This window comes from Artemia franciscana, chromosome 21 (assembly GCF_032884065.1).
Source record: "Artemia franciscana chromosome 21, ASM3288406v1, whole genome shotgun sequence".
In the NCBI taxonomy this organism is placed as follows: domain Eukaryota; kingdom Metazoa; phylum Arthropoda; class Branchiopoda; order Anostraca; family Artemiidae; genus Artemia; species Artemia franciscana.
In genome coordinates, this window is record NC_088883.1 from 8,227,795 (window position 1) to 8,252,209 (window position 24,415).

General features: G+C 33.8%; 2 protein-coding genes across 2 annotated transcripts in view; one reads left to right on the top strand and one right to left on the bottom strand.

The window, feature by feature from the left end:
• Positions 1-24,415, bottom strand: part of LOC136040932 (zinc finger protein 271-like) — a 113,651-nt gene that overhangs the window by 66,122 nt on the left and 23,114 nt on the right. The gene's annotated exons all lie outside the window — the stretch shown is intronic.
• On the top strand, positions 467-19,794 carry LOC136041074 (ATP-dependent RNA helicase DHX30-like). Its single transcript, XM_065725628.1, has 4 exons — positions 467-474; positions 1,544-2,020; positions 8,660-8,806; positions 19,464-19,794. Exons 1-4 carry the CDS (start codon positions 467-469, stop codon positions 19,597-19,599), a joined length of 768 nt encoding a protein of 255 aa, XP_065581700.1. The 3' UTR covers positions 19,600-19,794.

A 24,415-nucleotide genomic window follows, 5' to 3' on the forward strand; every position in this document is an offset into this window, starting at 1 on the left:
TGCTTCAAAAAAGATGGTTTGTCATACAAGGAAGATATGTCAATCTGACCTCTTGCAAGGTCTGCTAGAGAGTCTTTATTCTTAAGTTCAGATTTCAAACACTTTATATATCTTTTGCTATAGTTTTGCAGGAGATATTCTCGGACATGCATATCAAAGTTAATTTGCTCTATCCTTATGAACGAATAGTCTTGGATGTCACTAAGCAGATGATTCCAAAGCTTATCAAATTCAGCTGTCGCTTCTTTTTTGTCTAAGCTTTTCGCTTCTGACCTGAATAGCTCAACGAGCGACGTAATTATTTCTTGTAAAAACATCTCCAAGCCCAATTCCTTTGAAGCAACTACGCGTCGGCTCTTTTCCCTTTCTATAGAATCTTTTTGTGATTCTAGTAATTCAGTTTTGGTTTGGTCTAGTAATTCAGTCGTGATTCCAGGAATGTAGCAGGCCTCAATAAAAAGCGTCAATGACGCAGTAGGTTTTAGACTTTTACAGTTAGGGAAGGAGGCAGTACCCGTACTCTCTTATGAATTGAATCTTATTCGTTTCAATCTTGATTTCCATGTTTAATTAAAGTTTTATTATTTTTAAGGTTTATTTATTAATTTATATTAGTATATGTTGTATGTTTGTTTGCTATGATTGTATATTTAGTTTCTGTTTATTTTAAGTCTTATTTATACTACAATAGTAAAATGTGTTTTCGTTATAAGCTTGATTTGTATATTCAATTTAAACTAATTAATTAAAATATTTAATAATTATAAAACATCAAAATATTAAAAAAATTTGTATTTTTTAAAATATTTTTTAAAATATTTTAAAATATTTATTTATATTTGCGAATATTAAAATAGTTGCGTATTTAACTTAAACTTCATTTATTAAAAATAAATGAAACTCAAAACGAACAGAAATTACAATAAATTTTCAAGTCAAACTCAAAACGTGCAAAAATGAACTTGAATAGGGCTGATAACCCCCATGGCTTCTCAAGACCAGAAAACAGCTTGCGCTTTACTGAAAACAAAGTATGTATGAAATGTTTTTTCACTTTTCTTACTTTCATAAATATAAAAATTATCAAAACTTTTAAGCAATAAATGTCAGTATATGTCAATGAAACTGACAATCCACGGTCATTTGTTTTTTGTCTTTTTTTCAGTAAACCGTAAATTGTGTCCTGGTCTTGAGAAAGCGTTGAGGGGGCTCTCAGTTTTATTCTTTTTAATTTTTCCTCGTTTTGAGTTTGATTTGGTAATTTCATGTATTTATTGATAGTGACTTGTGGTAGTTTTACGCTTGGAAGATTATTTGACTTTATTTTTGTTCATTCTTGGCCTAACCGAGCTCTTTACTTTTTTTTGAAAAACTTGCCTTGTGGAAGAAGTTTTTTAAATTAATTGAAAAGAAAGTCGTAAGCCTAAAAAAGTCTTGACAAATATGATAAGGGATAAAGGGAACGTTTTTGTTTTAAAAATGCAAAGTTATAAAAAATGAAAATGAAACTATTATTTTTCGATGTATTTTCTTCTATTTTCAGGCCGCTACAGTTCGATCCATCCTTGACAGGTATATCCCACGTCATTATTGACGAAGTACATGAACATGACATCACTAGCGATTTTCTTCTCATACTTCTCAAGGACGTCCTTAAGCGCAATTCAAACTTACGAGTTATTCTGATGAGTGCCTCTGCTGACATACAAAAACTGATGAAATATTTCGACGCACTACATTTAAATATGAGAGGTGTTTCTCACCTTGTTAAGGAAATGTTTTTAGAGGATTTGTGCCACGAATCAACAGAGAAGGGTATTGACCTCAAATTGAGCCATCGTGGGGTTGGTGTTGATGTGGATTTAGTTGCAAGAGTGATACAGTTTGTTGATGCTAAAGAAGGGCCTGGGGCGATATTGTACTTTCTCCTTGGTTGGGGAGAGATTGCCCCGGCTCGTAGAAAACTAAGTCAAATCTTTGTTGATGAAATGAAATATTGGATTCAGCCACTACATTCTAGGTAAGTCATGTTAGAAAGTATATATATATATATATATATATATATATATATATATATATATATATATATATGAGAGACAGAGACCAACGGGCAGAAAGTGCGATCGCTATATCTCACTTCTTATATACCAAGTGCAATACAAAAGATTAAAAACGAAACAACTGAAAGTAAGGAGCAAAATTAAAACGAACAGAAATTGTTACGTATGTGAGGATGATCCCCCCTCGTCAATGCCTCGCTCTTTGCACTAAAGTTTTTTCTAGTACTTTTAAAAAGAGATATTTATTCTAATTAAACCCTTTGCGATTCAGGGGTCATTAAAAAAAAAAAAAAAACTAGAACAAAAATTTAACTTTTGCGTAAAGAGTGAAGTATTGACGAGGGGCGAACCCCCTCATATGCGTAACAATTTCAGTTCGTTTTAAGTTTAAATGATGCTTTACTTTAAAAATTGGAACCAAGTTAAAACTTAACGTAAAGAGCGAGATATTGACGAGGGGGCGAACCCCCTCATATGCGTAATAATTTCTCTTCGTTTTAAGTCTTAATGTTGCTCCTTACTTTCAGTTGAAAAACTTTTTTATTTGTTTATCCATAAATGTACATTATGTACATATTACCTATATATATATATATATATATATATATATATATATATATATATATATATATATATATATATATATATATATATATATATATATATATATATGTATATATATATATATATATATATATATATATATATATATATATATATATATATATATATATTATATTTGTTTATACATAAACAAATAATTATACATAAACATAATATATATTTTATTTGTTTATACATAAATGTACATTATGTACATATTACCTATATATATATATATATATATATATATATATATATATATATATATATATATATATATATATATATATATATATATACATATATATATATATATATACATATATATATATATATATATATATATATATATATATATATATATATATATATATTTATACATACGTAGAATATATAAAATAATTTCTTATGAGAACGGTTCACAATGATCACAAACCCAAGGTAATTTGTGTACCGGAATAGGGTGTCCATGGTTTGAATGAGGGGATAATAAGCTATCACTTGAGGGAATGAGAGGATGACAAGTTATCACTTGAGGGAATGAGGGATGACAAGTTATCACTCGAGGGGGTGACATGTTATCACTTGAGGGAATAAGTTGATGACAAGTTATCAGTTGAGAGAATTTGCTACGGCCTTTTACATGAAACAAGAGGAAATTGAAGCTCTCTGAGAGCAAACTGGCTATGCATGTTGCTCAGAAAAAGTAAAGAAAAATATATAAATAGAGAAAACTAGACTTGGGTGATTTTCAGGCTATAGTGTCTTAGGGATGAAATTGAGATTTCAAAATATATTCTTAGAAATATATTTTAAATAGAAAGGTTGGATGTAATTTTATAAGCTTTCTTACGTTAATTTTTTGAAAATAAAATTAAATTAAATACGTTTTATTTTGAAATGGAAAAAATTAGCTTTCTTAACACAAACCAATTGAGTGGATCTGCAGTAATCTGTAGGGAAAAAGTGTGCCCGATCTAATTTTTGGTCTTTACTTCGTTTGCCATGTTTTTGGTTCAGATGTTTCTCTGATTTTGTTTAGTTGTTTTCAAAAGTGTAGTTTTCAAACAGTTCGTGGTAGCAAACTGTAGTAAGGAGCGACCCGGCTCAATAGTCAACGAAACTCTAAAAAAGGGAATTTTAATGCTAAAAGATACATCAAAAGAATCGAATTTTCATGCTGATTTTAAATATATAAGTTTAGTCTTTGCCATAATATTTCAAATTAAGTCTTTGCCATCAAAAGTTACGAGCCTGAGAAAGTTTGCCTTATTTTGGAAAATAGGGAGAAACACCCTCTAAAAGTCTTAGAATCTTAACGAAAATCTCACCATCAGATGCAGCGTATCAGAGAACCGTATAACAAAATTTCAAGCTCCTATCTACAAAAATGTGGAATTTCGTATTTTTTGAAAGAAGACAGATCACGGGTGCGTGTTTATTTATTTATTTGTTGTTTTTTTTCTCTTTTCCCCAGGGTTAATCGTATCGACCAAGTGGTCCTAGAATGTCGCAAGAGGGCTCATTATAACGAAATTAGAAAGTTCTAGTGCCCTTCTTAAGTGACCAAAAAAATTGGAGGGCACCTAGGCCCCCTCCCACACTCATTTTTTCCCAAAGTCAACGGATCAAAATTTTGAGATAGTCATTTTGTTCCACATAGTCAAAAACCATAATAACAATGTCTTTGAGGATGACTTACTCACCCAGAGTCCCCAGGGGAGGGGCTGCAAGTTACAAACTTTGACTAGTGTTTACATACAGTAATGGTTATTGGGAAGTGTACTGACGTTTTCAGGGGGATTGTTTTGGTTTGGGGGGCGGGTTGAGGGCAGGGGGTTATGTGGGAGGATCTTTCCTTGGAGGAATATATCATGGGGGAAGAGAAATTCAATGAAAAGGGTGCAGGATTTTCTAGCATTACTAAAAAAACAATGAAAAAATTAACATGAAAACTTTTTTTCAATTGAAAGTAAGGAGTAGCATCGTTTCGCATATGAGGTGTTCTTCTCCTCCTAAAATACCTCGCTTTTTATGCTAAAATATTTTTAGTAATTTCAACTATTTATTCTACGGCCTTTCTGATTCAGGGGGTCATTCTTAAAGAATTGGGACAAAACTTGAGATTTAGTGTAAAGAGCAAGGTATTAGCGAGAGGACAAACCCCTCATATACATAATCAAAATATAAAATATAGATGTTTGTTACGTAAGTTAATTCTTAAGTTACGTATGTTTTCAAACAGTTCGTGGTAACTAATCAAACAGTTCGTGGTAACGAACTGTAGTAAGGAGCGACCCGGCTCAATAGTAACCAAAACTCTAAAAAATTGAATTTTGATATCAATAGCTACATCAAAAGAATCGCATTTTATTGCTGATTTTAAATATATAAGTTTCATCCAGTGTAGTCTTATCCATCAAAAGTTACGAGCCTGAGAAAATTTGCCTTATTTAGGAAAATAGGGGGAAACACCCCCTAAAAGTCATAGGTTCTTAACGAAAATGACACCATCAGATTCAGCGAATCAGATCACCCTACTGCAGAAGTTTCAAGCTCCTATCTACAAAAATGTGGAATTTTGTATTTTTTGCCAGAAGACAAATCACGGGTGCGTGTTTATTTGTTTGTTTTTTTTGTTTTTTTTTCTTTTCCCCAGGGGTCATCGTATCGATCAAGTGGTCCTAGAATGTCGCAAGAGGGCTCATTCTAACGTAAATGAAAAGTTCTAGTGCCCTTTTTAAGTGACCAAAAAAATTGGAGGGCATCTAGGCCCCCTCCCACGCTCATTTTTTTCCAAAGTCAACCGATCAAAATTTTGAGATAGCCATTTAGTTCAACATAGTCGAAAACCATAATAACTATGTCTTTGGGGATGACTTACTCCCCCACAATCCCTGGGGAGGGGCTGCAAGTTACAAACTGTGACCAGTGTTTACATATAGTATTGGTTATTGGGAAGTGTACAGACGTTTTCAGTGGGATTTTATTCAAGGGGCTGAGGAGAGGGGGCTATGTTGGAGGATCTTTCCTTGGAGGAATCTGTCATGGGGGAAGAAAAATTCAATGACAAGGGCGCAGGATTCTCTAGCATTACTATAAGAAAACAATGAAAAATAAACATGAAAATGTTTTTTCAAATGAAAAGAAGAAGTAGCATTGAAACTTAAAACGAACAGAGATTATTACGCATATGAGGGGTTCTAAAAATACTTTAGCATAAAGAGCGAGGTATTTAGGAGGAGATTAATACCTTGCTCTTTATGCTAAAATATTTTTAGTAATTTCAACTATTTATTCTACGGCCTTTCTGATTCAGGGGTCATTCTTAAAAAATTGGGACAAAACTTACGATTTAGTGTAAAGAGCGAGGTATTAACGAGGGTACAAACCCCCTCGTATACATAATAAAAATATAAGGTTATGAAAGTTTGTTACGTAAGTTAATTCTTAAGTTACGTATATCTTTTACTAATAAAAACGTTCGTTAAAAATTAAGAGTTCTAGTTGCCTTTTTAAGTAACCAAAAAATTCGAGGGCAACTAGGCCTCCTTCTCCACCCCTTATTTCTCAAAATCGTCTCTTCAAAACTAAGAGAAAGCCATTTAGCCAAAAAAAATTAATATACAAATTTCATTTTAATAATTTAAGTGCGGAGAGCCAAAACCAAACATGCATTAATTCAAAAACGTTCAAAAATTAAATAAAAAAAAAAATAATTTTTTTAGCTGAAAGTAAGGAGCGACATTAAAACTTAAAACGAACAGAAATTACTCCGTATATGAAATGAGTTGTCCCCTCCGCTACCCCTCGCTCTTTACGCTAAAGTTTGACTCTTTGCCACAATTCTACTTTTTAAAACAATTATTAGCTTTAGCGTAAAGAGCGAGGGGTTGCGGAGGGGACAACTCATTTCATATACGAAGTAATTTCTGTTCGTTTTAAGTTTTAATGTCGCTCCTTACTTTCAGCGAAAAAAATTAGTTTTTTTTATTTAATTGTAGTAAAGAGCGATCCGGCTCAATAGTAAACGAAACTTAAATAGGATTTTGATTCTAATGGATACATCAAAAGAATTGAATTTTTATGCTTATTTAAAATATATTAGTTTCGTCAAATTTCGTCTTACTTATCAAAAGTTACGAGCCTGAGAAAATTTTCCTTATTTTAAAATTGAGTGGCAAACACCCCTTAAAAGCCAAAAAATCTTAACAAAAATCACACCATCGCATTCAACGTATCAGAGAACCCTATTGTAGAATTTTCAAGCTCCTATTTACAAAAATGTGGAATTTCGTATTTGTTTTGCCTGAAGACCGATCACGGGTGCGTGTTTATTTGTTGTTGTTTTTTTTTTATCCCCCAGGGGTAATCGTATAGACCCCTTTGTCCCAGAATGTTGCGAAAGGGCTCATTTTGACAGAAATTAAAAGTTCTAGCGCCCTTTTTAAGTGACCAAAATATTGGAGGGCACTCAGACCCCCTCCCACGCTCAATTTTCCCCAAAGTCAGCAGGTCGAAATTTTGAGATAGCTATCTTGTTCACCATAGTAAAAAAACTATGTTTTCTTGGGTACAACTTACTCCCTCAGGGGCTACAAGGTACAAACTTTGACCAGTGTTTACATATAGTAATGGTTATTGGAAAGTGTACAGACGTTTTCAGGGAAAATTTTTTCTTGGATAGGGAGGGGGTTACATGGGAGGATCTTTCCATGGAAGAATTTGTCATGGGAGGAGAGAATTTCCATGAAGGGAGCACAGGATTTTTTAATTTTATCTAAAACAAAAAACAATGAAAAATAAATATGAAAGTTTTTTTCAACTGAAAGTAAGGAGCAGCATTAAAGCAAAACGAAGGGAAATTATAACGCATATGAGGGGTTCACCTCCTCCTAAATACATGGTCTTTACGCTAAAGTATTTTTAGTAATTTCAACTATTTCTTCTACGGCCTTTGTGATTCAGGGGTCATTCTTAAAGAACTGGGACAAAAGGTATTAAAGAGGGGCAAATCCACTCATATATACGTAATAAAAATTTATGAATATAGAAGTTCGTAACCTAAGTTAATTCGAAAGTTATGTATATTTTTTTATTAATAAAAACGTTCGTAAGAAATTAAAAGTTCTAGTTGCCTTTTTAAGTAAGCAAAAGATTGAAGGGCAGCTAAGCCTCCTCCCCCACTCCTTTTTTCTCAAAATTACCCGATGAAACCTAAGAACAATCCATTTATTCATGTACGGAGAGCCAAAATCAAAACATGCATTAATTCAAAAACGTTCAGAAATGAAAAAAAACTATTTTTTTTTAATTGAAAGCAAGGAGCGATATTAAGACTTAAAACGAACAGAAATTACTCCGTATATGAAAGTGATTGTTCCCTCCTCAACGCCCTGCTCTTTATGCTAAAGTTTTTCACTGTTTTAAAAGTACATTTGAGAGAAAGAGTCAAACTTTAACGCAAAGAGCAGGGTGTTGTGGAGGGAACATCCCCTTTCATATACGGAGTAATTTCTGTTCGTGTTAGGTTTTAGTATCGCTCCTTACTTTCAGTTAAAAAAACTTATTTTTTTTATTTAATCTTTTTAAAGGAGTGTACCTTTTTTGTATTTATTGAATGCTAATGCTCAGAATAGAACTGGCAGCTAAGAAAATGACGCAAATAGGAAGTATAAGGTCGAAAGTCGCACAAAAACACATATGGGTAAGCCCAATTTTTGTTGCTCCTTACCCGCCCCCCTCCTCCATCATAAATTTTATAACTGGTTCAAGTAATCATTCATATTATATGTTTTTGTATTCAATAATCAATGCTTTGTATATATTTCTTTTATTTACTTTACATAAAATACGAAATATGAATCGAATCTTTATTTCTTAAGTAATATCCTTGTAGGACAACTTGAAATGATTTCATTGTAGTTTTTCCATCTTAATTATCATGATTGTTTCTTTGTCGCACTTTCTGATTATTTCTTAATTCGTATTTCCAGGCTGAGCGTTGGTGAGCAGCATAGGATTTTCGATGCTGCTCCGGCTGACGTTCGAAAAATCGTTCTGTCAACGAATATTGCAGAAACCAGCCTTACTGTACCTGATGTTGTTTATGTCATTGATCCTGGTTTTATGAAGCAGTTAGTGTAAGTAGTTTGCTTTCTTGTTTAAGGCACAGTGAAACCTAGTCTGCCATCTCTTCGTTGATTTTTGTATAGTTCTATAGATGGTGGGTACTATTTGACCACTTTCGGTTTTAGCATTTTTGGTGAATTGTTACAATTGGTAAATCCTAAGATTGTTTGATACCTTTTAGCACTAACCATCAATATGTGATTACTATTTAAAAAAAGAAAGAAATAAACGGCCAAAACCAGACGTGGAAGCCATAAAGCAAACATAGCCCTCTCCGTTTTTCGGGGGGGGGGGGCATCTGAGCAAAGAGTTGCAGTATAAGGGTTTATTAAGTTTGTAGTCAAGATAACTTTACAGCTTGGAGGAGGGGGGAATTCGTCAGTAAAGCTTAGAATCATTAAAATGTGAAATGGTTTTAAAATTGTACTTCTGTCATTCGTAATTTCTGTTGCCTAAAGATTTATTAATGTTGGGATGTGTTTTTTGATCAAAAATACTCCTATACAAAGGTAGCACAAATCTCATAATTTACAAAAATGGATTGGGCTAATTTTCAAAAATAATTAATCTTCACCTGTTTTGTTTTTTTCATTGAAATTGATGTCCCAGATTCGTAATTACCACTAAATTTACGTAGCTTTTACAAATTCATGTAAATTTATGTAAAAAATATACCATATGGTTGTGAGTTAGTTCAACTGACTGGAACCCAGTGAACTGATTTTGGCACTTATCATAGTAAGATGCTCCTCCGTGCCACTTCTATGTGGTTTATGTGATTTGCCGCTTCTATGCATTTGACTTTACAGTCCCTACTGGCGTTGCTGATCTACGCTTCTTGGCCCTTCAGCCAGGAAGTGCAATGGGGGGCTAGGGGTCAACCATCCTCTGCTTTCGCACACCCTTCCTGTTTACCTTCCCCAGATTTCTCCAGGTACCCATTTAGAGCTGAATCGACTCTGGCTGGTCGACACACGCCGCTGACCCCCGTCCCAAACTGAACAATTGGGTACACTGGGATTCGAACCCGCGTCCTCTCAGAAAAGGGATCCTGAATCCTTTATCTCTGATTTATCTCTTAATTTAATCCAAATGTAACATCCAAATGTTACGGTAAATCATTAATGGTTGAATCAGAGAAAAATATAGTGTACGTAAATTTGTTCCCGGAAATCCGGAATTCGCAAATTAAAAAATTTACGAATGATGCCCAGGTGTCGCGAAAGTTTTTCTCTGATCATCTCAATTTGCTTCTTGAAAGACAGATTTTCATCCAATAAAACACAAAGGAATCACACATATCTTTCCTGGGGTCGACGCAATGGTCCATTAGATGTCAACGGGTACCCAAGATATTCGATAGATGATATCTCTGGAAAAAATCTAACAAAGTATCCTCCGTGTTTCGCAGCGCTCAGGTTTCAGAACCAGACTTGGCCACTGTCAGCATTGCAGCTTCCAAGATTTAAATCTAAGTTCACAGACTTATCTCCCTATTCTTCCAAGCTTTTTCAACCATGAAAAAAAACACCCTGGGCCTTGGATATTTTACTTTTAACATCTTCACTGCATCTACAATTTTTACTAATAATGCTACTTAGATAAGTGAAGCTATACACTTGAGCAATAGTCCTTTTTTCCCAGGGTCACCTCTTCACTCTCACATATACCCAGTCTAAGCGACTTAACCGTCTTAAGATTATAATTTAAGCCTAGTATCGCGTCTTGAGCTCTCAACACCTTCCTTTTGCTACTATGTTAATCTAAGACGCTCAAATCATCAGCATAATCTAAGTCTATGAGAATTTTACTTCCCAAATTAATCCCATGCTCTGCCATGGCCTTTGTTGTGTTCTTTAAAACAGATTCCATCAGAATGATCCCTATAAATAATAGTAGGAAAGAGATAGGGAAAAACAATGGTCAAACCAGGAAAAAATTGAAAAAAATTTTTTTTTGCACCACTTTGTTCAGAAAAGAGAGCTCTACAACATATCATGATCTAAATCTCCATCGCATTGTAAAATTACCTTTTTTCTAGTTTTTCTCTGCTATTTATTTTTTATATTTCCAGAATCCAAGAATAAGGAACCATGAAAAGAAAGGCAGCCTGTCGATGGATTCCTTTTCGGGAAATGATTGCATTTGAGTGACTGTAACATAAATGTCACCTTTTTCATTTTACTATTTTTATCTTTTATTTTTGAAGTTAGTAAAACATAAAATAACGCGCAAGTGACCGATGTTCATATGGTATTTTTCGAAGATGAGCACAAATTTTCGAATCATTTTCTCCAATATCAACAAATAACGATTTCTGAATAGGTTTCATTCCTACAGACCTTTATAAAGTCCCTTATGATATTCAAGTTTCTGCAGTAGCCATGCATTGATCTTATACACTCTTTTCAAAGTTGTTTTTCTGTGCTCAGCCTTCTCGAGCCACCTACCCGCAAAAAAAACTGCGCAGTGGAAAATATTTTGGAGTCAGAGCAGATATTTAAAGACATTTGCGTTTTTTCTTTTTTAATCTTGTCATTGTTTGTAATTAGTGGTAATATTAGTTACATGTTTTGTAACTACTACGGAATAGAAATGAATTGAAAGAAGGAAACACGGAAAGGACAGCGACTTTACGCCCTTCCTACCTCTTTTTTGGACACATACTTTGTTAGCACCATCTACCTAACAAAATTAAAGTAGAACCAACATATCGGCTGAATGCAGCACGGTAGACGCAGCTGCGCTGAACGAAAACTCTTCAGTGAAAATGAGGATACTATCGCCCACCAAAAAGCTGCCCGTCACTTTTGCAGAGATGATTGTACTTTTTTACAACTATCGCCCGAAAAAAAATGTTGCCTATTACGTTTGATTTTTGTCGAAGGGAGCCAAAGAGGACTATCTGTGGGGGGGGGGGGGTTGCACTCGAGTTTAATAGTATTTGGTTGCAGATGGTCTGATCCAGATCATTTTAGGATCCTTACAGATTAACAACTTCAGCGTTCAATCGAAGCAAGGAAACAAAACCAAAGCGTTGCTCTCGCAACACTTTACTCGGCGAAGCCCAACAATGGTTGTCGCAAGCCTCGCGTTTGCTCATGCAACATAGATCTTGTTTTCTTTAAAAAATATGTTGTTTTGCTATTAAATAGTTTTTTTTGGTCAGGCGATGAAATGAACACCAGAAATGAATTCAGAGTCAAAAGTTGATAATAAAAGATGTGTGAAACAATTAGTTCATATTGTTTTAATTTTTCTAAAAAAAACAATAAAAAATAAATATGATAAAGTTTTTTCAACTGAAAGTAAGGAGCAGCATTAAAACTTAAAACGAACAGAAATTATTACACATATGAGGGGTCTACCTCCTTCTAATACCTCGCTCTTTGCGCTAAAGTATTTTTAGAAATTTCAACTATTTATTCTACGGCCTTTGTGATTCAGGGGTCATTCTTAAGGAATTGGGACAAAACAAAATTTTTAGTATAAAGAGCGAGGTATTGACGAGAGGCTGAACCCCTTCATATATGTAATAAAACATGCGAATGCAGAAGCTCGTTACGTAAGCTAATTTGTAAGTTACGTATATCCTTTACTAATAAAAACATTCGTAAAAAATTAAGTTCTTGTAGACTTTTTAAGTAAGCAAAAACTTGGAGGGCAACTAGGCCTCCTCCCCCGCTCCTTTTTTCTAAATATCATTCGATCAAAACTATGAGAAAGCCATTTAGCCAAAAAATAAATAAAAACCTATGCAAATTTCGTTTTAGTTATTCATATACGGAGAGCCTAAATCAAAACATGCATTAATTCAAAACCGTTCAGAAATTAAATATACAAAACCAAGTTTTTTTTAACTGAAAGTAAGGAGCGACATTAAAACTTAAAACGAACTGAAATTACTTCGTATATGAAAGGGGCTGCTCCCTCATCAACGCCCCAATCTTTACGCTAAAGTTTTTTTTTCTGTTTTAAAAAGTAGAGTTTAGAGAAAGAGTCAAACTTTAGCGTAAAGAGTAGGGCGTTGATGAGGGAGTAGCCCCTTTCATATACGAAGTAATTTCTGTTCGTTTTAAGTTTTAATCTCGCTCCTTACTTTCAGTGAAGAAAACTTGTTTTTTTTTATTTAATTTGCCACAAGACAGATCATGGATCCGTGTTTATTTGTTGTTTTTTTTTTCTAGGAGAGATCGGAATGACCCAGTGGTCCTAAAGTGTCTCGAGAGGGCTCATTCTAACGGAAATTAAAAGTTCTAGTTCCCTTTTTAAGTAATCAAGAAATTGGAGGGCATCTAGGCCCCCTCCCACGCTCATTTTTTCCCAAAGCCACCAGATCAAAATTCTGACGTAGCCATTTTATTCAGCATAGTCAAGAAATTCAAAAACTATTTCTTTGGAGACACTTACTCCCCCACAGTCCCCTTGGAGGGACTCCAAGTTACAAACTTAGACCAGTGTTTACACATAATAATGGTTATTGGGAAGTGTACGAACACTTTCAGGTTGATTTTTTTAGTTGGAGGGAGGGATTGAGGGGAGGGGGTTATGTGTAGGGGGGAACTTTCCATGGAGGTATATGTCACGAGGGAAGAGAATTTCCATGAAGGGGGCGCCAGATTTTCAAGGATTTTGTGTAAACAGCAATGAAAAGTCTCTTCAGCCTGAAAAAGTTTCTTCAACTGAAAGTAAGGAACAGCATTAAAACTTAAAACGAACAGAAATTATTACGTATATGAGGGGTTCACCTCCTCCTAATACCTCGCTCTTTACGCTAAAGTAATTTTATTAATTTCAACTGTTTATTCTACGGCCTTTGTGACTCAGGAGTCATTCTTAAGGAATTGGGACAAAATTTAAGCTTTAGTGTAAAGAGTGAGGTATTGACGAGGGGGCGAACCCCCTCATATGTGTAATAAAAACATACGAATTTAGAAGTTCGTTACGTAAGTTAATTCGCAAGTTATGTGTATTTTTTTATTAATAAAAAGTTCGTAAAATTAAAAGTTCTAGTTGCCTTTTCAAGTAACCAAAAATTGGAAGGTAACTAGGCCTAATCCCCCGCTCCCAATAATTGTTCCATCTTTCTCAAAATCTTCCCATTCTTTTTCTCAAAATCGTCCGATCAAAACAATATGAAATCCATTTATTCAAAAAAATAAATTAATATACAATCTTGTTTTAATTATTCATGTGCGGAGAACCAAAATCAAGACATGCTTTAATTCAAAAACGTTCAAAAACCAAACAGTTCGTGGTTACGAACTGTAGTATGGAGCGATCCGGCTCAATAGCAAGCGAAACTTTAAAAAGTGGGATTTGATACTAATAGATACTTCAAAAGAATCGGATTTTTATGCTAATTTAAAATATGTAAGTTTTGTTAAATTTAGTCTTACTTACCCAAAGTTACGAGCCTGAGAAAAGTTGCCTTATTTTGGAAAATAGGGGGAAACACTCCCTAAAAGTTATAGAATCTTAACGAAAATCATACCATCACATTCAGCGTATCAGAAAACCCTACTATAGAATTTTCAAGCTCCTATCTACAAAAATGTGGAATTTCGTAATTTTTTTCCAGAAGACCGATCACGGGTGTGTGTTTATTTGTTTGTTGTTTTTTTTTTCCTCAGAGGTGATCGTGTCAACCCAGTGGTCCTAGAATGTTGCGAGAGGGCCCATTCTAACGGAAATTAAAAGTTCTAGTGGCTTTTTTAAGTGACTAAAAACCTTGGAGGGCACCTAGACCCCTTCCTACACTCATTTTTTCCCCAAAGTCAACTGGTCAAAATTCTGAGATAGACATTTTGTTCAGCATAGTCGAAAAACCTGATAACTATGTCTCTGGGCACGACTTACTCCCTCACAGTCCCCGGGGGAGGGGATAAAAGTTACAAACTTTGACCAATCAATTTTGACAAACCAATTACTACATATAGTAATTGTTATTGAGAAGTGTACAGACATTTTTAGGGGAATTTTTCTTGGAGATGGAGTGGGTTGAGGGGAGGAGGGTTTCTTTGGAGGATCTTTCCATGGGGGACTTTGTCATGGAAGGAGAGAATTTTCACTAAGGGGGCGTAGGATTTTCCAATATAATGTAAAACAAAAACAGTGAAAGATAAATATGAAAAAAAAAATTCAACTGAAAGTAAGGAGCAACATTAAAACAAAACGACCAGAAATTATTACGCATATGAGAGGTTCATCTCTTACTAAATACCTGCCATTTACGCTAAAGTATTTTTAGTAATTTCAGCTATTTCTTCTACGACCTTTGTGTTTCAGGGGTCATTCTTAAAAAATTGGGACAAAATTTAACCTTTAGTGTAAAGAGCAAGGTATTAAAGAGGGGGCAAACCCCCTCATATACATAATAAAAATATACGAATGTAGAAGTTCGTTACGAAAGTTAATTCGGAAGCTACGTATATTTTTTATTAATAAAAACGTTCGTAAAAAATTAAAAGTTCTAGTTACCATTTTAAGTAACCTACAAAGATTGAAGGGCAACTAAGCCTCCTCCCCAATTCCTTTTTTCTCAAAATTGTCCGATCAAGACTAAGAAAAAGCCATTTACCAAAAAAAAAAATATGCATCTTTCGTTCTAAGTATTCATTTGCGGAGAGCCAAAATCAAAACATGCATTATTTCAAAAACGTTCAGAAATTAAATAATAAAAAAGTTTTTTTTAACTGAAAGTAAGAAGCGACAATAAAACTTAAAACGAACAGAAAACACTCCACGTATGATAGAGGCTGTTCCCTCCTCAATGCCCCCCTCTTTACGCTAAAGTATTCCACTGTTTTAAAAAGTAGAGTTGGGAGAAAGAGTCAAACCTTAGCATAAAGAGCGGGGTGTTGAAGAGGGAACAACCCATTTCACATACGAAGTAATTTCTGTTCCTTTTAAGCTTTAATGTCGCTCCTTACTTACAGGTAAAAAAACATCCTTAAGTTATCTTAAGGATGGAATCTTTGCTAAAGCCATGGACTCAAGGGAGATACTCAATTATTAATCTATGAGTATCGACGCATACTTCTTCTCTATGTCTCCTCTGACAAGCTTTTTTTTTTCATTTTAAAGGGTAATAATCTTTTATCCTCCTCAATATGGAAGGTTGTATAAGTGTTTCAAGTATTTCTGAAGTGTTTTCCTCTATTATTACTATTTTTCGCTTTCTCGCCGCACTTTCCCTTGGCTTCGGCTAAGTTGTGGGTAAGAAATGAATTACTGTTATTTGCCTTGAGTGTTTGCTTTTTATCTAATATTGCTCTCTGGACCAGATTAAGTATCAAATTTCTTACCTTATTCTCATTTCTGCTTGTGCTGTGTCCTAGGATTTATAAATCTAGTTGTCATTAAGTGTCTATGCGAAACCTGGACGAAACCAATGATCTGTTGTCATAATTGTCTCATGAATTTGATATTGCTTTATTATTTTAGTTATTTTTCTGAAATGAATATTTCCGTCATAGAGACGCATCGGATAACGAAATTGAATGCTTTACTACAGTTTGTCGTCCAAACAAGTTGATCCGAAATTAGAAAATATGAAACTAACTCGATTTCAACAAGAGAGGACAATTTGGTCATCTGCCGAATCACATTTTCAAAATTCGTTTCTTCATCTTTTTTTCCTTAAAAAAAACGATCAAAATAGATAAAAAAGTGTGATTTTTTTTGTTTGATAAGAAACGTCGATTTAATGCGAGAAAAGTCGATGCAAATGTATTTAAACGTCGATGTAAACGCAAGAAACGTCGATTTAAACGTAAGAAGCGTCGATATAAACATATGAAAACAACGTATTTTTTTGTTTGATAAGAAACGTCGATGTAATGTAAGAAAAGTCCATGCAGACGTATCTAAACGTCGGTGTAAACGTCGATGTAAAGAAACGGTGATATAGACATATGTAAATGTTGATGTAAACGTATGTAAACGTCGATGTAAACGTATGTTAATGTCCGTGTAAAGAACGTTAATGTCGATGTAAACTTATGTTAACGTTGATGCAAACATAAGAAACGTCGATGTTGTGGGTATTTCTAAAAATGATACCTTCAAAATTGTAGATAACTTGCCTTCTCGGTGCAAGTCGCAGCTGTGGGATATTTGCAAAATAACATATTTTAAAAAGAAATTAAACCTTGATAAACGTTAATTGATTTTATTTCCTCCTTTTAATCGTTTTTAACCTGAATAAGTCCCGCTTTTTTCAGTTGTCATGACGGACCGCATTGTTAGTCACAATGACATTATCCCCGAAAAATAGGATTATAGGTTCATTTTACAGAAGAAGAATTTCAAAACAAGCTAAATTCTAAGTTTAAAAATAAAAACAAAGAAAAAACTTGGTATTTCATTCTTAAGTGGCTCTTGCGCTACAGACGTAATTCACTCTGCTATGTGGTCAAGTTGTGTTGTGTCAAGCAGCTCCGTGTGCAGGGTCTGTGTTCAGGGGGAGGGTGATAGTTTTGTTCCATGGGGTTAAAAAAGAAAAAAGATTTACAAAACATCTGTAAAATTTGTTTAGTTATAATTTTGTTACTTTTGTATAAGTTAGAAAATAAAAATTTAGAGGATATAGCCCTCGCTTCAAGAATAATTTTTCGCGGTTAAACTAGTTCTGTCACAGCAGCCTAGCTTGAAAATCACATTAATTGTCGAAAATTTAAGTATTAAAAATGTAAGTATTAAAAAAGTATTAAAGAATGTATAAAGTATTAAATCCATCGTCAATCAATTAAATGAGTACTAAAATACTCGTTTTTGTTCTTTTTATTCATCGTACACATTTCATTTGGCAGGCAATTTGGGATCGCTATAGGCAATGTTTTAACGTTCACTTATGTTTTTTTGTTGTATTGTTTTTTAAGTTAAAAAATGATATTTTTTGAGGGTAGAGAGTGTGAAAGATTTTTGATGGAAATTCTGTTAATATTTTTCAAATTTATTAATGTTGTTGTTGTCGTTAGGGTTTGACACGTTCGACCAATAGGTTATACGCGTTCCTATCACTTGATTTATCTGTGCCATCTGTAATCACTAGCTTCTAGGGTGTCGTTTCAGTCAATATTCATTGAACTTCATTACATCACATATCTTGCTATTGGTAGGGGGTTATTCACCTGCAGCAATTGTCTGCATTGAAAAACAGGAATCAAAATAATGCAACTATGCTTTGTCATACAGCAATTAAATTATATATACAACATAATTATAGTAAAAATGCAGATTTACATTATAACCAGTCACATACTTCCAGATATAAAAATTAACCATATAAAATAAGATAATAAAAAAGTAAATAGGACAAGTCTATAATATAATAATATGGGGGACTGGGCCTGCAAGATTAAAATAATATGGGGCCGCGTACCACTTATTTTGATATTACTAGGAGTAATTCACTCGCAACAAGTGCCTGCATTCAGGTTAACTGTAGTATTAAAGCAATTTGTCCATATAGCTTTTTTATTATAAGTGTCTATTTTTAAGAACCTTTTACTAGATAAGAGGAAAGATTTCTTGATAACAGTTTTTAAATTATCAAACACTACATTAAGTGATAAATTAGTATACATTGTCGCAAAATCGAAAGACTCAATTCTTTCAGCTGAAACCATTGTTAAAGAATCTATCACCTGCAGTGAATTATTAACACTCCAATATGGATTAAAACTCGAAAAATTTTTAATACCAGAACAATAGGTTTTAAGTTTATTTACAATTCCTTTAAAATTAAAGAGAGGTCAGTAGCAGCAATGCGGGTTGGACATTTAGCTGCTCCAGCAATAAACCGTGGTTTAGGGGGATTCTTATGAAATTTTACAGTCCAATACAGGAAAGGGAACTTTTTATCATTGTCATTTATTTTAATATTAAAATTTTTAAAAAGTATTTCTTCAGTCTTTTCAATTAAATTCTCATCCTCTATATTTGCCTTTTCGTAAACATTAGTTGTGCATAACTCCCTTTTTAAGATATGACAATACAGCTTCTGACAAATTATGGCAAAATTATTATTAGCTTTATCCACTGGCACAATTACAAATTCATTCTTTAGATTAGCAATTGCTTGTTTAATCTTCGCATTATAAAATAATGATTTAGTGTTACTATTTTTTAAGTTAGAATATATTTTATTTCTTATTCTACTAATAATTAAATTCTTCCAACTTAGAAAACTCTCTTTATTTTTATTCTCTTTCTTACACCACTTATCAATAAATAAATCATAATCATTTTCCAAGCCATCAAGAACACTCCATGGTTTCAGATGATGAGAAAGACGGAATATATATATATATATATATATATATATATATATATATATATATATATATATATATATATATATATATATATATATATATATATATATATACATATTATATATATATATATATATATATATATATATATATATATATATATATATATGTATATGTGAATATATATGTATATATGTATTCCTGTGAATATCTATCTATATTCACAGGTGGGACATAGAGACACAACTACAATGGCGTGTAACGACTTACGCGCGCGGGGGGGGGGCTTGGGGGGGGGGCAAGCCCCCTCCCCCATATTATTTTATTTTATACTTATCTTTCATGTATATAAATGATGGAAATCGAGTAAATGGCATTAATTTTGTAGATTTCGTCCCGAAATGAACACGTCGGTTATGGAGACGCAATGGATAGCAAAATCTAATGCCTTACAACGGAAGGGATGGGCAGGGCGTGTACAACAGGGTGTTGTATATCGCTTGTACAATCGAAGTCAGTATTAAGCTCTTCCTGATTATCAGACCCCCAAAATGCTGCGAACATCCCTGGATCGTATGATTTTGGATCTAAACGTAAGGCTGCTTTCTAGATTTATTACTTATTTAATAATGGTGGAATTACACCCACTTCTAGCTTAATAAGTGTTAATTAGTTTTCGCATCAGATATTAAAATTGTGTAGAATAACTATTAGTGCGAGAAAATTACACACGGACGTCTAGGACTTGTTCATCACGACTTGGGTGTGTCTTTTGCTGCTCTTGTGGCCCTCCACTATCATCAGTAGAATTGGTGGATTCTGATGTCTGATGTAGTCTTTGCATGTGTTCTGGCAATTCTAGCAACTTTGGAAGTTAGGTTAAGGGATTGTAATTGGGACGTACCCTGGAAGTACCCAAACCATCGAATTTGCTAAGATTTTCATTGCAAAGGAGTGTTTTTAGCTTTATGGCACTTGAATATATTTGTTCCAGATTTTATTGCAAAGGGGTGTTCTTTTATTTTTGTTAGCTTTATGGCACTTGAATATATTTGCTCCATTTATTTTTAAATGGTTTTATTTTGAATAAGTGCTTTTAATAGATTTGTTCCAGGTTTTTGTTACAAAGGACTATTTATTAAGCTTTAAGGCACTTAAATAGATTTATTCCAGATTTTTGTTGCGAAAGAGTGTTTTTTTTTTTTTTAGCTTTAAGGCACTTGAGTAGATTTGAGGTACTTGAAAAAACTTGGCACTTTCTCAGGATTAAATAGAGAAAAAAAAGTTTTTTTTATTTATCTGAAAGTAAGGAGTGACATTAAAACTTAAAACGAATAGAAATTACTCCGTATATGAAAGGGGTTGTTCCCTCCTCAATGCTCCACTTTTTACGCTGAAGTTTGACTCTTTCTCTCAAATCTACTTTTTAAAATAGTGAAAAACCTTAGCGTAAAGAGCGAGGCATTGAGGAAGGAACAGCCCCTTTCATATACGGAATAGTTTCTGTTCGTTTTAAGTTTTAATGTCGTTTTAAGTTTAACGTTTTTGAATTAATATATGTTTTGATTTTGGCTCTCCGCACATGAATACTAATAACGAAATTTGTATGTTATTTTTTTTTTTGCTAAATGGCTTTCTCTTAGTTTTGATCGGACAATTTTTAGGACAAAGGGGAGGGAGGAGGCCTTGTTGCCCTGCGATCTTTTAGTTACTTAAAGACAACTAGAACTTTTAATTTTTTTACGAACGTTTTATTAGTGAAAAATATACGTAACTTACGCATTAACTTACGTAACGAACTTCTATATCCATACATCTTTATTATGTATACGAGGTGGTTTGCCCCCTCATTAATACCTTGCTCTTTACACTAAAGCTTAAATTTTGTTGCAATTCTTTAAGAATTAATGTTTTTAGCTCTTCAGTTCTACTTTTTTAAACAATTAAAAACTTTACCGTTAAGAGCGAGGCATTGAGAAGGGGACAGCCCCTTTCGTATACGGAATAATTTCTTCCGTTTAAATTTTAATGTTGCTCCTTACTTGCAGTTAAAAAAACTTGTTTTTTTTATTCTATTTTTGAACGTTTTTAAATTAATGCATGTTTTGATTTTGGCTCTTCGCACATGAATAATTATAACGAAATATAAACATTATTTTTTAATATTTAAACTCGTGCTCCTTACAATTGCACCTGACACATGACATTTATTGGAAATTTCGGCGATATCCCTGTAGCTACGATGGGTCCAAGAAACTAAATATAACTGTTTTAGCACCCTGAACTCGTAAAACCTCCAAAAATTCATTCGTTTTGCTTCAAACCTAATATGCTTAAATCATCAGCATAATCTAAGTCCAGGAGCGTTCTTCCTCCCCATTTGATTCCGTGTTCTCCAATTGCCTTTCCTGTGCTCCTTAAGACGAAGTCCATCAAAATGATCCATATAAAGGGGGATAGAACCCAACCCTGCTTAACTCCTGATTTAATACAAAACCAGTTGCTAACCTCATTTCCTACCTTAACCGCAGCAGTATTATTCTCGTACATAGCGCAAATCGCTTTAATTTATTTTTCTGGTATACCATATAACGATAAGACCTTTGTTAACGCTTTTCTATCAACATAATCGAAAGCTTGCTCATAATCGATAAAACTGAGGACCAAAGGTGTTTGACAACGAAGGGACTTCTCAATTATTAACCTAAGAGTGAAAAAATGGTCGACACATCCTCTACCTTTTCTAAAACCGCATTGTTCTTCCCTTAAAAACTTTGTCTACAGCATGTCTCAGCTCTAAAAAAGGCCCATTGGCATATCTACCCACAGTTTAGCTAACATATATCGATAAAACTAACACTATCGATATACAATCAGGGATTCCAGAACATACTACCACCTTTAAAGGCTTTGAATCTCTTGAAAAGGCCCATTGGCGTACCTACCCACAGTCTATCTAACATATATAGATAAAACTAGTTATACAATCAGGGATTTCAGAAAAATACTATCACCTTTAATGGCTTTGGATCTCTTGAAAAAGTCCATTGGCGTACCTATCCACAGCCTATCTAACATATATCGCTAAAACTAGTTATACAATTAGGGATTCCAGAAACATGCTATCACCTTTAATTGCTTTGAACCTTTTGAAAAGGCCTATTGGCACACCTAGCCCCAACCCATTTGACATATATCGGTAATACCTGATTGTAGTTATACAATCAGGGATTTCAAAAACATTCCCCCCCCCCTTAATGGTTCAGAATCTGTTAAAAAGGCCCATTGGCGATCTGTCCACAGCCTATCTAACATATATCGATGAAACTAGCTACACAATCAGGGATTCCTCATTGGTGTACCTACTCATAGGTTATCTAGCATATATCGATGAAATTATACAATTTGGGATTCCAGAAACATACCAATTCATTTAATGGCTTTGAATCTCTTGATCCTGATATTACCATAACAATAGTCTAAAATCTTTGCTTCAAAATTTCCTCAATTAAACAGCTATTGGGCGAAAAGTCTGTATTACAAAAGAAAAGTCTTCTATGTTTGTAAGAAAAAGGCAGTATGGAAACATATGCTTCACAATGATTATCTCACAATAAACTGTTTCAAATAGTGCAACAGCATTTTGTTTATCTAATTTTTCCGTAATACCTGTTTGAGAATTTCTTTTACAGGCTCAAGAAAAAAAGTGGTGAGATAAGGCGCACAAAAATGCGATCAATTCCTGCAATATATAAGCTCAATAGATACACAGACAACAAAAAATCAAAATGGCAAACGCCATTAAAAAACAAGTAATTTATTAAATGTCATACTAGAAGTCATTATAAAATATTTCTGCTTATGGAACCAGATTTGAACAGACACTAATATGAAACGAAGTGAGGCCTGTAATGTATCCTCGTGTGGCTCCTGCCCCTCCAAATCCACCATATGACTAAAAAGATAAATAAAATAAAACATATATACCACCAAAAACGTGCATCACAGAGAAAGGAAGGAGATAGAAAGAAAGCAAGAGAGAAAGGTAGAATGAAGGACGAGGAGGAGAACAAAGCTTGGAAGAGTAAGCTGGTTTCCGAAAGTAACACCTTTTTTAAGAAAGGAGAAAAACAGTTTGGTCGTTATAATATTTCGTCGCATATATGAATTACCAATTAGGTTGACATTATTTGCTACTTCAAAAAAATTTTCCCCTTGTAAGAGGAAGGGGACGAGGAGAATGAGAGTAAAGAGCTGACAGTTTTAAAAAGTAGGGCAGTTCTCGAAAATGGCACCTTCTCTAAGAAGGGAGACAAACTGTATGGTCATATATTTCGTCGCCTATATAGATTACCGATTAGGTTGTCATTCTTTGTTTCTACAAAAAAGTTTTTTTTTACAATTTGGTTATTTTTGAAAACATCAAATAAAACTTCAACTTCAACGTTTTCTTTATTCAACTTAAAAAACGAAAAAACAATATTATGTCCAAACAGAAAACAGAGCTCGTAAGGTGGATACAGTGCAAAAAACATAGAAAAAACATCAAATTCTCATCACAATAATAATCCCAAAATTTAGCACAAAAAAAGAGAAAAAAACACAAAAGAAGAGTAACAAGGATAAGTAAATAAAGAAATATGGAGCAGGAGGGGCGTGGGAGGCCATCTCAAACACAGGGACACAAAAACAAAATACACAAAGAAGATTAAATAATTTAATTTTCCATCATCAAAGGTGAATAATTAAAATTTTAGCAAACAATCTTTAATTAAATTTAGCTGACATTTTTGGGACGGATCAAACAGAATTTTGTCATTCAGCTTATAATTGTTTGCAATGAAGGGTATTGGTACCTAACAGAAAACCTTGACTTTTCAGAACTTACAAAAGGAATTCGGTAAATCCCAGACCTGGACTGCCCATTTCTATACCAAAAACAAAAGCAATTGTGTTCCATAAACGACAAGTAACCCTTCCGAAACCCTTAAGGATAGAGGAGAGTGAGATAGTCTATGAGCCGTCAGTTCGGCTACTGGGCATGATTCTTGATTCTCGTTTAAAATGGCAACCATATTTAATGATGTTAAGAATGACAATTTTAAAACGGCTAACCATCCTCAAACGACTTGCAGGATCTAAATGGGGATCTTCACCAAAGTTGATTATTGACTTTTACAAAATGTATATTTGGTCTAAATTGGAATATGGCATACAATTTCTTACAAATATCCCGGTTACTTTGTTCAATACCCTTGAGACACTCCAAAATTCAGCCATCAGAATTGCTTTGGGGCTCCACAAACATACTGCAGTGGTTAAGCTCAAAGAACTTTCTGG